The sequence below is a fragment of the Desmodus rotundus genome, chromosome 6 (assembly GCF_022682495.2).
Source record: "Desmodus rotundus isolate HL8 chromosome 6, HLdesRot8A.1, whole genome shotgun sequence".
Lineage (NCBI taxonomy): Eukaryota > Metazoa > Chordata > Mammalia > Chiroptera > Phyllostomidae > Desmodus > Desmodus rotundus.
The window spans coordinates 94,471,459-94,484,405 of NC_071392.1; the positions used below are offsets into that span (position 1 = coordinate 94,471,459).

General features: G+C 65.2%; 1 protein-coding gene across 2 annotated transcripts; it reads left to right on the top strand.

The window, feature by feature from the left end:
• Positions 1-255: 255 nt before the first annotated feature.
• GATA5 (GATA binding protein 5) lies at positions 256-8,741 on the top strand. Of its 2 annotated transcripts, none has more exons than XM_024559334.4 (7): positions 256-502; positions 683-1,244; positions 2,500-2,675; positions 6,382-6,507; positions 6,857-6,944; positions 7,216-7,343; positions 7,650-8,741. In XM_024559334.4, the coding sequence occupies exons 2-7, from the start codon at positions 704-706 to the stop codon at positions 7,803-7,805; spliced, it is 1,215 nt and encodes a 404-aa protein (XP_024415102.2). In that variant the 5' UTR covers positions 256-502; positions 683-703; the 3' UTR covers positions 7,806-8,741. The 2 variants fall into 2 exon arrangements, with proteins under 2 accessions (XP_024415102.2, XP_045050761.2); XM_045194826.2 differs by having other exon boundaries at positions 272-382.
• Positions 8,742-12,947: the final 4,206 nt, after the last annotated feature.

The following is a 12,947-nucleotide window of genomic DNA, read 5'->3' on the forward strand; positions in this document are numbered from 1 at the left end:
GCCCCGGGCGTCACGGAGCACCGGCCGGCCACTGTCGCCTGCGCTAGCTGGGACGCAGCGCGGGTGCCGGGCGCCCTGCGCCCTGGTCGCCTTCCCTGCGCAGCCCCGCGGGCCCGGCCAGCGCGAGTCACGTGGTGCCGCGGCCGCAGTCCCAACGCTGACCCCGCGGGGAGGGAGTGGAGGGCGCAGGCAGGGAAGGGGCGGCGCGGCGGGGGCGGGCCGGGGCGGGGCGGCTGGAGCGCCCGGGATTCCCTGCTGAACCGCGCGGGTTCCGGCTCCCAGTCTCCAGACCGCCTGTCACTGGCCCACCGCGACCGCCGTGCCCTCGGGGCCTCACGAAGAGCGGGTGAAAGCCCCAGCCAGGCTTGGTGCCTTCTCCCAGGTCGGTGGAGCCCCAGCGCCCAGGCCCAGAACCCTGGGGACGTGGGGCCGGACCGGCCGCTTTTTCTCAGCCCTTGCCCATCCCATCCCGGGAACCTCGAAAGCCCGGACAGTGGAGGAGGTGAGCTCCGCCCTTCGGCTGCACCGGGGCTGCCCCTCGCTGTCCTGCTCCCGTGGGTCCGGACCCGTCCCCAAAACGGCCAGGCTAGGAAGTAGGGAGCGCAGCTGGAGGGGCAGCACCTACCAGGTGGGGGGGGGCACCCAGCGGCCGCGACCTCAACGCCGTCTCTCTTCCCCGCAGGGCAAGGCCACCTCCGGAAAGATGTACCAGAGCCTGGCGTTGGCCCCGAGCCCCGGCCAGGCCGCCTACGCGGACTCGGGTGCCTTTCTGCACGCGTCTGGCGCCGCCTCCGCGGTGTTCGTGCCGCCGGCGCGCGTCCCCTCCATGCTGTCCTACCTGCCGACGTGTGAGCCGGGCTCCCAGCCCTCCGCGCTCGCAGCGCACCCCGGCTGGGCGCAGGCGGCCTCGGCGGACTCGTCGGCTTTCGGCTCCGGCAGCCCGCACCCACCGGCATCTCAGCCAGCCGGGGCCACCAGCTTCTCCTTCTCGCACAGCGCCCCGGGGTCTGGCGGTGGCGGCGCGGGGAGTCGGGACGGCAGCACCTACCAGGGTGCGCTGCTGGCTCGCGATCAGTACCCGAGCCCGCTCGGGCGGCCTGCGGGCGCCTCGTACCCCACCGCGTACCCAGCCTACGTGAGCGCCGAGGTGGCGCCGCCCTGGACCTCCGGACCCTTCGAGGGCGGCCTCCTGCACGGCCTTCAGAGCCGCCCGGCTGGTTTCCCTGGCCGCAGAGCCACCTTAGGTGAGTGCGGAGCCGGGGCAGCTCCACTGGGTCCTCGTGGGTCCCAGGGTGGAGCCTAAACCGGGACCGGCAGAGCTGTCCAGGCCTGGTAGCACCTGGGTGCGGAGCCAGCCAGAATCCTAGGGACAGGGCAGCTCTTGCCACAGCCTCCCCCATCCCTGCCCGAGATGAGAGGCCCGGTCTTGAATTCCTCTCACACCTTAGAAGACAGTCGGTTCTACTTCCCTTTCATTCTGGACGGTGCCAATTGAGAGCCTACATGTTAAACCTCGTTATGAAGAGTTTTGGAAGTGATTTTATAAAGTTCGAAACACCGGTTTCTTTAAGTAAGCTGCCACCTTTGTTTCTGTTCTGGAATGCTTACATATTCTAATGTGAGGCCTGGTCCCAAGGCCGCCCTGCTATAACTTTGGATAATCGGATTCTAGGGCCGTAAAGCTGAGAGCCCTCCACCCTGTTCCTGCGGAGTCGCGGTCGGGGTCACTGAACCTTCTCACCCCGTGGCTGAAACCCAGAAACCCAGGGCCGTGCTTCCGTTTGCTGCCCTCAGGGCTCCCGCCGGTCACCCCCTACCCCCCACCCCCCGTGGCCACCGGGCAGCCTCACGGCCGCACCCCAGAGCAGCCTTTTGTCCCACTGCCTCCCGCTCCACGCAGGCCGGCCGCAGGAAGCGGGTAGCTTGGCCGTGGTGGAGCCCATCCTGGCCAGGGGATGACTGACCCCTGCCCCACTCCCTCCCAGTTCCCCCCACCCCCACCTACCTTGCGTGGCCCATGCCCAGCCAGCCTGGGGGGCTCCAGGGTCCTGGGTGCTCCACCCCAGTGCGGATGGGGCCGAGCTGAGCTGCCCCCCTGCTCGCCAACAGTAAGGCTCCTGGCCCTTGTAGGGTCTGTACACCCGGCCCTTCCGACCCTCCCGCTCGGCAGAGGACTCGGCCCTTGGGCCCCCTCCCCCTGCCGGGGTGGACGCACCTGCCTCCCCAAGGGGTCCAAATGACAGACCTCGGTGCTGGAACCCCAGTCCCCTGTCTTCCTCCCCGAGGTTTAAATTATGCAACTCCCCACTGGGTTAAACCAACCCTAAGGAGTGTTTAAATTCCCGCAAACTTGCCTGCCTGTCATCTTAAAATTAGATAAAATATACTTCACAATAAAACAAACGTAAGGCAAAAACTGAAAGGAAAAAAAGTGCAACGGACGCCCTCCAGCCCCAGGGAGGGACAGAGCCCGGCCCCACACGCCGCCTGTCCCCACAGTGTCCGACTTCCTGGAGGAGTTCCCCGGCGAGGGTCGTGAGTGTGTCAACTGCGGGGCCCTGTCCACGCCGCTGTGGCGCCGTGATGGCACCGGCCACTACCTGTGCAACGCCTGCGGCCTCTACCACAAGATGAACGGAGTCAACCGGCCGCTCGTGCGGCCCCAGAAGCGCCTGGTGAGTGCGGGCGGCTGGGGAGGAGGAGGCCGGCGCTCCCAGGATCCGCTGGGCGCTGGGCAGCACAGCAGTCCCGCACACCGCACACCGGGGTCTGGGAGGCCCCAGAGCCCGGGGTGCCTGTGGGGAGCGCTCTGGGGAGGCCAGGCCAGCGCGGGTGACAGCGCCCACCTGCTGCTGTGGCAAGAAGGGACAAAAAACCTGCTTCCTGAGCTAGAGGCTGCTGGGAGCTCAGCCCTGTGGCTCCCAGAGGGACTGGGGCGGTGAGATTCTTGTCTGGCTGGGTGCTGAGGGCACCAGGGGACCTGGCGGGGGTGGGACTGGAGGGGAGAGTGGGTGCTGCGTGGGAGGACGCAAGAGGCCCACCGCCACTGCCCCGCTGCCTGGCTGGGGAGCACTTTGGGCCCGACCCTGGGGGTGGGGACGGGCCCAGGTCTGGGGTTGCTCGGTGGTTCCTGGGGCTGGCTTTGTTTTCACTTTTGGCTCTTTCTGTCCTGTGGCCGGGTGGGAGTTGGGGACTGGGAGCCGAACCTTTGCCTCAGGTGGGGCAGAGTCCCCAGGAGTCACTGTGCTCTGCCTTTCTGCAGGCAAATTTTGATGTTCACTTAATTTTGTAAATAAGCGGAAGGGCCTGCTTGGTTTTCAAACTGTCTGAGGCAGCGAGGACACAGCGGCTCCACGGAGGCCTGGGAGGGGGTGCGGCACCCGCCGGTCTGACACTCGCCCACTTGCTCTCTTGGGCTCGCTTGGGTTCGCTTGCTTGTAGGAGCCCTGTCAGGGCCAACCAGCCGGTTCTGGCTGGTTCTGGCTGGTTCTGACTGGTTCCGTTGCGTCAGGCCCTGGCAGGGATGGAATGAGGTTGGTCTCCCGCTGACACTGTGGGGTGGCCCAGCCAGCCTGCATGGTTGCCGTTCTGGGCTTGAGGGTGCACAGCTGCATGCCTGTCCAGGAAACAGAAGCCCCCCCGACCTCCCCCCCCCACACTGCTATGGGAGCATTAGGCCCCGTTCCGAGCCCCACACTGGGCAGGCAAGAAGCATGGCCGCCTAGGTCTGGCCGTTCCAGGGTGGCCACTGTTTCCTCCCTCGCCTTGGGCCTGCAGCCCGGGGCCCTGTGGGTTCCCAACCACACTGTGCCACTCAGAGACAGGGGGCCACGCAGAGTCCACATCACACCACACTCTGGTCACTGCCCCTGTGTCCATGCCCTCACCCCCCCGGCATGCCATGCTAGCTGGTACCTGGTGTGTCCCTCACTGATGGGGCAACTGAGGCTAAGAGGGACAGGGTCCTGGGGGACTGCGACCCAGACCTCCTGACATCAGGCCAAAAACGGGGTGCCCGGACACATGGACCATCACGACAGGAAGGTGTCCCCACCCTTTGCAGGGCTCACCTCCCAGCAGAAGATTCCTAGCGTGTGGGTGGGCAGGTGGGGCTGCTGTTGAAGCTTTGAGACGTATATCCTCACAACAGCCAGGGAGGAGCCCAGGGCTCAGAGACGGGGGCTGCTTCCCTGGGCTCACAGCCAGCAGTTGGCAAACCTGGGCACACACCAGGGGTGCCCGCCTCCAGGGCCCCTGTGTCGCCCTCATGCTGAGCCTGTGCCCTGGGTCTCCCGGCCCAGGCCCTGGGAGGCGAAGGCTAAATGAGTCGACGCTGCAGAGCGCCGGGGCCTTGGCCAGCCCTGGGGACCATTTGGGCCTGGGCGCTTGGCCTGCTGAGGCCTCTGTTGCTAGTCTGGGCAACACCCCAAGACTCACACAGGGTCCTGAGACCACAGGGCTCCCCAGCATGGAGGGTCTGGGCCAGTGGCCCCGGACGGGCCCCCCACTTCAGTGCATCCCTGTCCCTGCGTGTGGCCAGGCCTGATGTCCCAGGAGGGGCCACCCTGGGAAGAAGCCGCCCTGCCCTTCTAAATGATCACAAATGCCCGGAAAGCCTGTCACCAAGAACACAGGAATGTAACAGTAAAACCCTGCCCTCCACCCTGCAGGCTGGTGTCTGTGCTTTCGGGGCATTAGTCACCCACAGGCTGCGGGTGCACCTTTGCCCTGAGCCACCCCCGGGGCCTCCCCTCTGGCCTGCTCATGGGGCCAGGGGCACTGCAGCCCCAGCTGCTGTCCCCACCAATGTTGGAGCCCGCAGCCAAGGCCAGGTTCATTGGTCTCTGGAGGCCCTGGCGCCAGCCAGCTCCAGGAAGTGGCCTGGCCGTGCGTGGGGCCCAACGTCCTTCGCTGAGGGAGTTGGACCTTGGCTGGGGCCCGGGGCGCACCGGCCCCAAGGGTGTTCCTTCTGGCCCAGCCTCGCCTCTCAGACTCCCGTCCCCACGGAGTGTGGAGGGTGCCCTGAGCCACCAGAACAAGACTGTTTCAGGTGGCACGTCCCCCACGTCCATCCCCCACGTCCCCCAGGTCTGTTTAAAATCAGAGCCACGTTTTGAGGCTGTTGTAAGTGGGACCTACAGGCTTCCTGTCTCCTCAAAGTGTCCCTCGTCCTCGCCCCTTGGAGCCCTTCCCCGTCCTTGCTCCTCCCCTGCCGGTGCCCCCTCCCTGCTGTCCCCACCCTGACTTCCTTGGATGTCCCAGAGCTGGGGTGGCCTGCTGCAGCCAGCAGCCTTTGAAGTTCCACTTCTTTTGAAAAAAACGGACCGAAGAAGAAAACAAAACACAGCAGTGGCCGGGCGGGTAGGGGCTGCAGAGCAGCCACCCCGCTGCTGGTCCTGGAGGCATGAGGGGGCAGTTGGAGGCTCGGGGACACGTCCCCGCCTTGTGTCCTGCGGAGGGGGCGGTTCTGCCCACTCGAGGAGTACCAGAGCCCTCGGCGCCTCTGAGACTCAGTTTCCCCTCTGTGAATTGAGTCTGGTGACGGGGGAGGGCAAGGTCAATGAGCAAACACTTTGGATTTTTTCAGTAATTTTCCCCCATTTTCTTAATTTTAGTTTAAGTTCCCGTTTCTTTTTAAGAAAAATTTTATTGTATGTTTTCCATTACTATTTAACCCCCTTCTATCCCTCCCCCCGCAATCACTGATGGTTGTCCGAGTCCATGAGACCTTTTTCCTTTTTGCTCGATCCCTCCACCCCCTCACCTCCCCCAGTCTCCAGTTTCTTAACTTGGCCCGGTCCTATTCCGACGTGGCTTCCAGGTGTCCCCTGGCACTCCCGGGGCACAGGGGGCCATGGCCGCATGCTTTGGGGGGGCTGTTTTTCCGTGTATATGGATTCTGCACGCAGACCACCTGCTGCGGGGGACGCCCTGTGTGTGCCAAGCTTCTGGCCGCCGAGGGGCAGACGGACTGGAGACGGGGGCAGGGAAGGGAGGCCTGTGTCCAGTACCAGTGGCTGCTTGCCCAACGAGGCGAGGCCGTGGCCACAGGCTTCTGGTGGAGATGCGTTTGCAGGGCTCAGGTTTTTGTGGGAGCGGCTGGTGCCTGGTGCGGAGGCTCCCGACAGACCCCCATGTCCCCTCCCAGGCCCCTCGACTTGTGCCCTTGACCGCTGGCCACAGTCTGGGGGAAGCGGGTGGCCAGCCAGGCTGGCTACATGCAGTCACTGCAGAGGGAAGGATCCCGGAGACGGCTGATAGATGGGGAAACTGAGGCTGGTGCTGCCAGCCTGCCCCTAACCCTCCGGGCCGCGTCCACCCCTGCCCCTCCTCCTCCAGCCGCGCCCAGCGCCGGGTCACACTGGCCTCCCCTGTCCACAGACCTCGACCCGCCGAGCCGGCCTCTGCTGCACCAACTGTCGCACGACCACCACCACGCTGTGGCGGCGCAACGCAGACGGCGAGCCCGTGTGCAACGCCTGTGGGCTGTACACGAAACTGCACGGGGTGAGCAGGGCCGGGTGCATGGGGCGGGGCGGCGGGAGGCAGTGTGGGGGGCTCTGGGGCTGGCTCTCTTACACGGGTGGCCCTGCGTACTGTCCCTTCGCCCACCGGGCCCACTGCTGTTTGGCTGGGGGCAGAGGCAGGACATTCAGTCTGCCTCTGCACCGCCCCAACTCTGGGGGGACAGCTCCGCCCCCCACCTCGAGGAGGGCACCAGGGGCCTCCACAGTGCCCCCCTCAGGGCTGTGAGGACACCTGGACTTCAGGAGCTATGGGCTGGGAAGATGGCGGTGCAGTGGCCCTGGGTAAGCGGGGAGAGGAACCCGCCACCAACCCAGCCTGTCTCTGCCAGGTGCCCCGGCCCCTGGCAATGAAGAAGGAGAGCATCCAGACGCGGAAACGGAAGCCTAAAAGCGTGGCCAAGACCAAGGCCTCCTCAGGTGCAGGGCTAGGGCCCGCCCAGATGACCTCCAGCCCCTCGGATCACCCCAGTCCCTCCCGTGGGCTCATGGTCTCCCCGTTTCCCACATTCCACCATTAGAGGTTTACATGTTTGGTGCAAGCACTATCCCCTGAAATGCAAACACCCCCACTCTGTCCGGGGACCACTCTGGTTGGGGGAGGGGCGGCGAGGCAGGAGGGACTGAAGCAGCCACCGCAGCCCCCCCCTTGCTGTGACAGCCTCCGTAAGTGTTCCTCCTCGCCTCCTAGGGTCCACAGGGAACAGCACGGCCTCCCGGCCGTCCTCTGTCCCCAACCCTGAGGACACAGCAGCCACTTTGAAACCGGAGCCCAGCCTGTTGTCCCCTACCTGCCCCGGGCCCAGTGTCACCTCCCAGGTAAGGCAGACAGGGTGGGCGGGTGCCCACAGCTGGCTCCTGAGCACCTCCTCAGGGAGCCCTGACTCCCTGGCCAGGTCACAGCCCCCGCGGGCCTCTCTGGGAGCTCAGGGTTGGCCACACGGCCGGTCACTGGGGCCTAGAGGTGATGAGGCCCGAGAGCCCTGCATGTGATCACGTCGATGCTCACGAGGGGTCCCCCACCCCGTTCCAGAAGTGAGGAGACCCCTCAGGGTGAGGTCTCCTGAGCCCATGTGAGCCAGCCTGTGTTCCCAAGTTCCTATGCATTCCCTGTCCTCCCTGCAGGCCTCCAGCCAGGTGGATGAGTCCCTGGCCCCCAGCCACTTGGAGTTCAAGTTCGAGCCTGAGGACTTCGCCTTCCCCTCTGCGGCCCTGGGCCCCCAGGCTGGCCTTGGGGGGGCCTTACGCCAGGAGGCCTGGTGTGCACTGGCCTTGGCCTAGGTTCCCAGTCACCTGCTGGACCCACCTGGTTGCCTGTGTTGCTCCAGCCCAGGGGACAGCCCGCCAGACCCCCCCACCAGGAGAGACAGGAGCCAGCAGGACATCTAGGCGCTGAGTTCCCCTCGGCGCGTGGCAGGGAGGCCTGTCCAGATGGCTTTCGGGTCCCCGAAGAGGAGGAAAACGCGGGGACAGAGGCTGGAGGCCCCCCCCACACACAGCAGGGGACCCTCAAACGCTGCAGGAGGCTTGGCACCACGCTGACTGGGGCGCTCACGGCTGCCCTGGCCTCCAAGGTCGACGCTCGCCACCGTCAGCTGTGCAGGAGGCAGCCATCAGAACGGCCCGCCGGCGACTGCAAACCCAGCCTCACGTGTGGAGCAGCCAGGGCCAGGCCACAGCGGGGACACCCCGGGCCTCAGGGTCTGTCCTTCGGGTCCCACAGCTGGGACAGGCGTGCTGGTGGCGTGCATTGCGGGACCCCACGCCGAGGGGGAGCCCTGCCCCTCGAGGCCATTGCACACTTGTGTGCATGGATGGTGTCCCCAGAAGGACAGTGAAGGACTTTGTTCTGGCCAAGTCGGTGTACGTGAGCCTCTCTGACAGGCAGACTGAGGTCCCTGAGCCCCGCAGGACCTGTCCCTTCTTGTGTGTGGTCCCAGCAGAATTGCTCACTGCCCCTCTTGCTCCCCCAGGAACCCCTCCCAGGGTCGGGTGACAACAGGCTGGTCCTGCCCGAGGGGCTGGTGCAGGGCTGCCCACAGCCTGACGCTGGGGTGGCAAGAGGGCGTGGTGGGGAGCGGGGCACCCCCCCCCCAAGGCTACTGTCACGTGTATGTGGACGCTGCCTTTCCCCAGCGCGACCTCCTGGTTTTCCCAAGGGAACCAGAAACTGCAATTTCTTGTTTTTAATGTAAAGCCTTCCAACTGAAAGCTGCTTTCCCTTGACTCTTAAGTTGATTCAAAAATCTTTTTAAAAAAATTTTATTTATTGCTTTGAGAGGGAGAGAGACATTGATTTGTTGTTCCACTCACTCATGCACTCGGTTGCTTCCCGTATGTGCCCTGACTGGGGATCGAACCCTCAGCCTTGGCGTCTTGGGATGACGCTCTAACCAGCTACACAGCCAGGGCCTGATTCAAAAATCTTTCGCTGGTGAGCGAGCTGTGAGCCAGCCACCACCGGGCTGCCCTGGTGGCGTCCCAGGCATCCCTGGCGGCCCAGCCAGCTCAGTGTCAGCACGGCGTGTTTTGTGATTTTTTTCGAGAAGTGAAGCTGGAAGAGAGCGTGTGAGATGAGAGCTTGCCTTTGCCTTCCCGTCCTGTCACCTGTGGGGCTTCCTCCCTCGAGGTGACCAGCCCGACCTGCAGACCGCCCCTTTCCGAGGCAAATCCTAGGGCCCCCCTGCTGGACCTCAATGGCCATTTGGAGTCACACCAGGGGCCCTTGAGGGCGTCTATAGGCCTGGGTGTCGCTAAGGAACAGGGTGCCTTCAGGGTTGCCCACCAGCCTCGTTCCACCTCTGTGAGTTGGGGACCCAGCCCCCACCCTCCATGCAGAGCTGCTGTGGGACCCTCCCCCAAGGAGCCAGTTAAATGCAGCATCTCAGGACCTGGGGCCAGACCGGTGGTGGCTGGGGTCTGGGAACTGGCATGCTCCCCGGCCCCCAGCAGCCCTGGGGCGGCCACACGGGGAACCAGGTGGCCAGTGCCCGGCTACAGAGGAAACCCCTCCAGAGAGGGTCTGTCTGCCCACAGCCAGCGTCCTGCACGGGAGGGATGGGAGCAGGCGGTGTCTGCAGGGCCACACCTGGGGCACCTGCCTGGCAGCCAGATGTCAGACCCCTGCCACCTCATCGCCATGCCCACAGGCTTCCCAGGGAGGAAACTGAGGCACAGTGAGGTGAAAGGGGTCTCCCGCATCCTCGTCCAGCCCCGTCACTTGCCCTCCCCCCCTTCGAGGGGGTGGACACCCGATGAGAGAAACCAAGGCATCGGGTGACATGAGGCACCAGGCCACAGCAAGGCGTGGAGGGGACAGTGTAGCATCCTCACAACACGGTACTGTCCCCAGGGACCCCGGTGACTTCTGTCGGAGCCTCAGGTTCCCCACCTGTAGTTGGGGGATGGCCACATGCTCGCACCTGGCTCTGCAATCCACATGCGTAAGTGGGGGCCCCTGGCCCTTCAAGTCCCCAGGATTGGAGGCTGTGCTTGCTGCTGAGCAACCCAAGGAGGCTTCCTGGAGGTGGCCGCAGCGGGCAGACAAATGGGGCAGGTCCCCACAGATGGAGGGAGTGAACTTGGCAAAGAGGGAAGAAGAAGCTGTCTCTCCCACCTCTTTTTGTCATTTTTAAGGATGTGCCTGGGATGAGGGAAGCCGAGCCCCCCCACCCCCGGGCATGGATGTGTCGCTGCTAAATTTAAGCCTTTCTCCCCGATGCCTCTTGGGCCGGAAGCTGTCAGGACCTGCAGCCTTAATATAGCCGCCAGGCACCCCCTTCCTGCAGCTCTTCCTCCCGCCACCGCCCCCCAGGCTTGCCCGCTGGTCACAAACAGCCGGACGCCGGGAGGCTGGCAGGCCTGGGCAGCCCAGGCTGCTTATCAGAGCAACAGATGGGAAGGAAGGCCGCCTCGTGGGTGCTGCCCCTGTGCCCACTGCACGCCCCAGCCCCCCAGGGCGGCTGGGGGAAGGGTGCCCACCCTGTCCCTGTCGCCCCGCCCCTCCCCATAGAGCACCCACCGAGCATCCCTCCCACCCCCACACACAGGTCCTGGACAACGGTGTCAGAGGCTCTTGGCTCCCACCACCCGCCGCCGTCCCCAGCGGCGTCTCTGTCGCACATGGGGCCACGTTTCTCCCCTGGGCCCTTGGACCAGCATCTCCCTGTGTCCCGCTGGCCCAGCGGTGCTCCGACCCCAGAGCTCCTGTGGGTTGGTCTCCTCTTTGCTGGCCCCTTGCAGAGCGGGCTCAGACCCTCCTTGAGGCCACGAACAGGGCTCACCATGAGGGGGCAGCGCTCTGGGGAAGCCACACGGGTACCTGCCTTTGCTTTAACCAGACCAGGAGAAGGCCAGTTGCTGTGCCCCCGTCATTCTGCCCCCAAACCCAGGGCACCACAGTCCCAGGGAAGGAGCGAGGTCTGCACACCCCTCACTGCTCTTTCCTTTGCCACAAGCCTGGGGGCACTTCGTGACGACTTGGGGGCTGCCATGTGGACAGGCTGTGTGGACAGGGCCCGGGAAAGGGCTGGCGAGGCCCCCCAGGTCCCAGCCCCCCACCCCCTGGGGACCCCTTTTGGAAGACAAGAAGCCAGAGGGCCAGGGCCCCCTGAGTCTGGGTACCCTGCCCCTCACCCATGTGCATCTCAACAGGGGCTGGGCAAGCCCCAAGGAGGGGGCTGGCTGAGCCCCCAGGCCCATTGGAGCCAGGGTGGGGGTGGCTGGCCCTCGACGCCTGGGCGGAGGCCACCTCGGGCAGCCCCCCTTTGAGGCCCGCCAAGATGTTGACACGGGCGGCTCCAGCCGACTTATTTATTATCTGATAAAGGGCTCTCGGCACCGCTGGTGGACGGCGTCTGGCCGCACTGGGGCCTGGGGGAGGGAGCAGTGGGCGGCGGACGGGCGGCCAGAACAGGCCTCCCCACTGGACTCCAGGGCAGGACGCAGAGGAGTCTGGGCCCTCCTCCCCCAGCCGACAGTCTTGCTTCGCCACTGCCCACTGGGCCCGCGGGGCCGATCCCGGGGCCTCCCTCCCAGGTGTTGCACCCAAGACCTGCGCCCCCTTGCTGCCGGACCCTGCTCCCCTTGGTCCCAGGAAGACCCCCATCTGGGGCCCTCCGGTCCACCCACCCAATTATTGCCACAGCCCGTCCCCAACGCTCTGCTTGGCCCGGAGCTCGGACTTCCCATGATGCAAATCTGGGTCTGTTTCTCCTTTGCTTCCAAAAGCTCTGGCCCGGGTGCTGCCCCAGCAGCCGCTCCACTGGCCACAGCCGTGGCAGCCCCACGGCCTCAGGGCTCCCCTTCCACAGTACCTGCGTCCACTCTCCGGGACACACAGCCTCTACACTTCTGCATGTGCTGTTCCCTGTGACCTCCACACCCTTCCTCATCTGCGCCTAACCAGGGACGTGGGACTCGGTTCGGGGTCGAGGGCCTCTGACACCCTCCCCCCACAAGCTTTTCTCTGGCAGCTGGGCGGCGGGGACCCAGAGTCCCTGCCAGTAGAGTCCCCCCCACCCCATCCCAGGGCTGCCCGTGCACAGAGGGAGCAGCCTTGGCTGCCCAACGAGATGCATCAGTTCGACCACCTGGAGAACGTGCCCTGTGAGCCGTGGAAGGCCTGAGTTCCAAGAGTACAGAACAGTGCCAGCTCCTTCTGAGGTGTCTTCCCTCAACCTCCCCCCGAGCCGGCTTAGATAACCCAGGAGACAACAGAGAGGGCCTCCACAGGGTCTCCCCAGCCGGCCCTGCCCACCCGCCACTGCCCCCACATGACGGGTAGGTCTGCCTGGGATGGGCAGGTGGGGGACTGGAGGACAGGCAAGGACTGCCTGGGGCCACCTGGCGACCTGGCTACAACCGGAATAGGTGTCTCCCATGGGAGCCTCAGCAGAGGCAGGTTATGGGCACTGTCCCTTCTGCTGGGGCTTTGAGAGGCCGTCGGAGGCAGGGCAGGTCCCAGCTGGGTATGTCCCAGCCCACAGGTCCCCCTTGGACCAGTGACACCGCTTCGCCGGTTGGCTACGCCAAGGCTGTGCAGCCTCAGCTTGGAGGCCACCTCTCCAGACGGGCCCTGCTTGTCCACACAGAGACCCACCCGCCCTGCCCCCAGTGCCTCTCCTGCACCTCCCATTCCTGGCACTGGGGCACCTGTCACCACTGGTTGGCTGCCTCCATGCCCCCTCAGTCTCACCCACTTGAAAACACCTTCCCTGAGGACAGGGCCTCATCCGTGTCCCTGCAACAAGCCCAGCGCCCACTGACACCCTGGGTGGGGAAGACGTGCATGAACGAACCGTGAGTCTGTTCCCGGCTGACCTGTGGGGGGTTGCTGACCAGCCCCTCCCAGCACAACCCACCCTCGGGGGCCTGTCCGTTTGCCACGGGGATGGTGGGGACAGAGGGGGTGAGGCAAGGTCC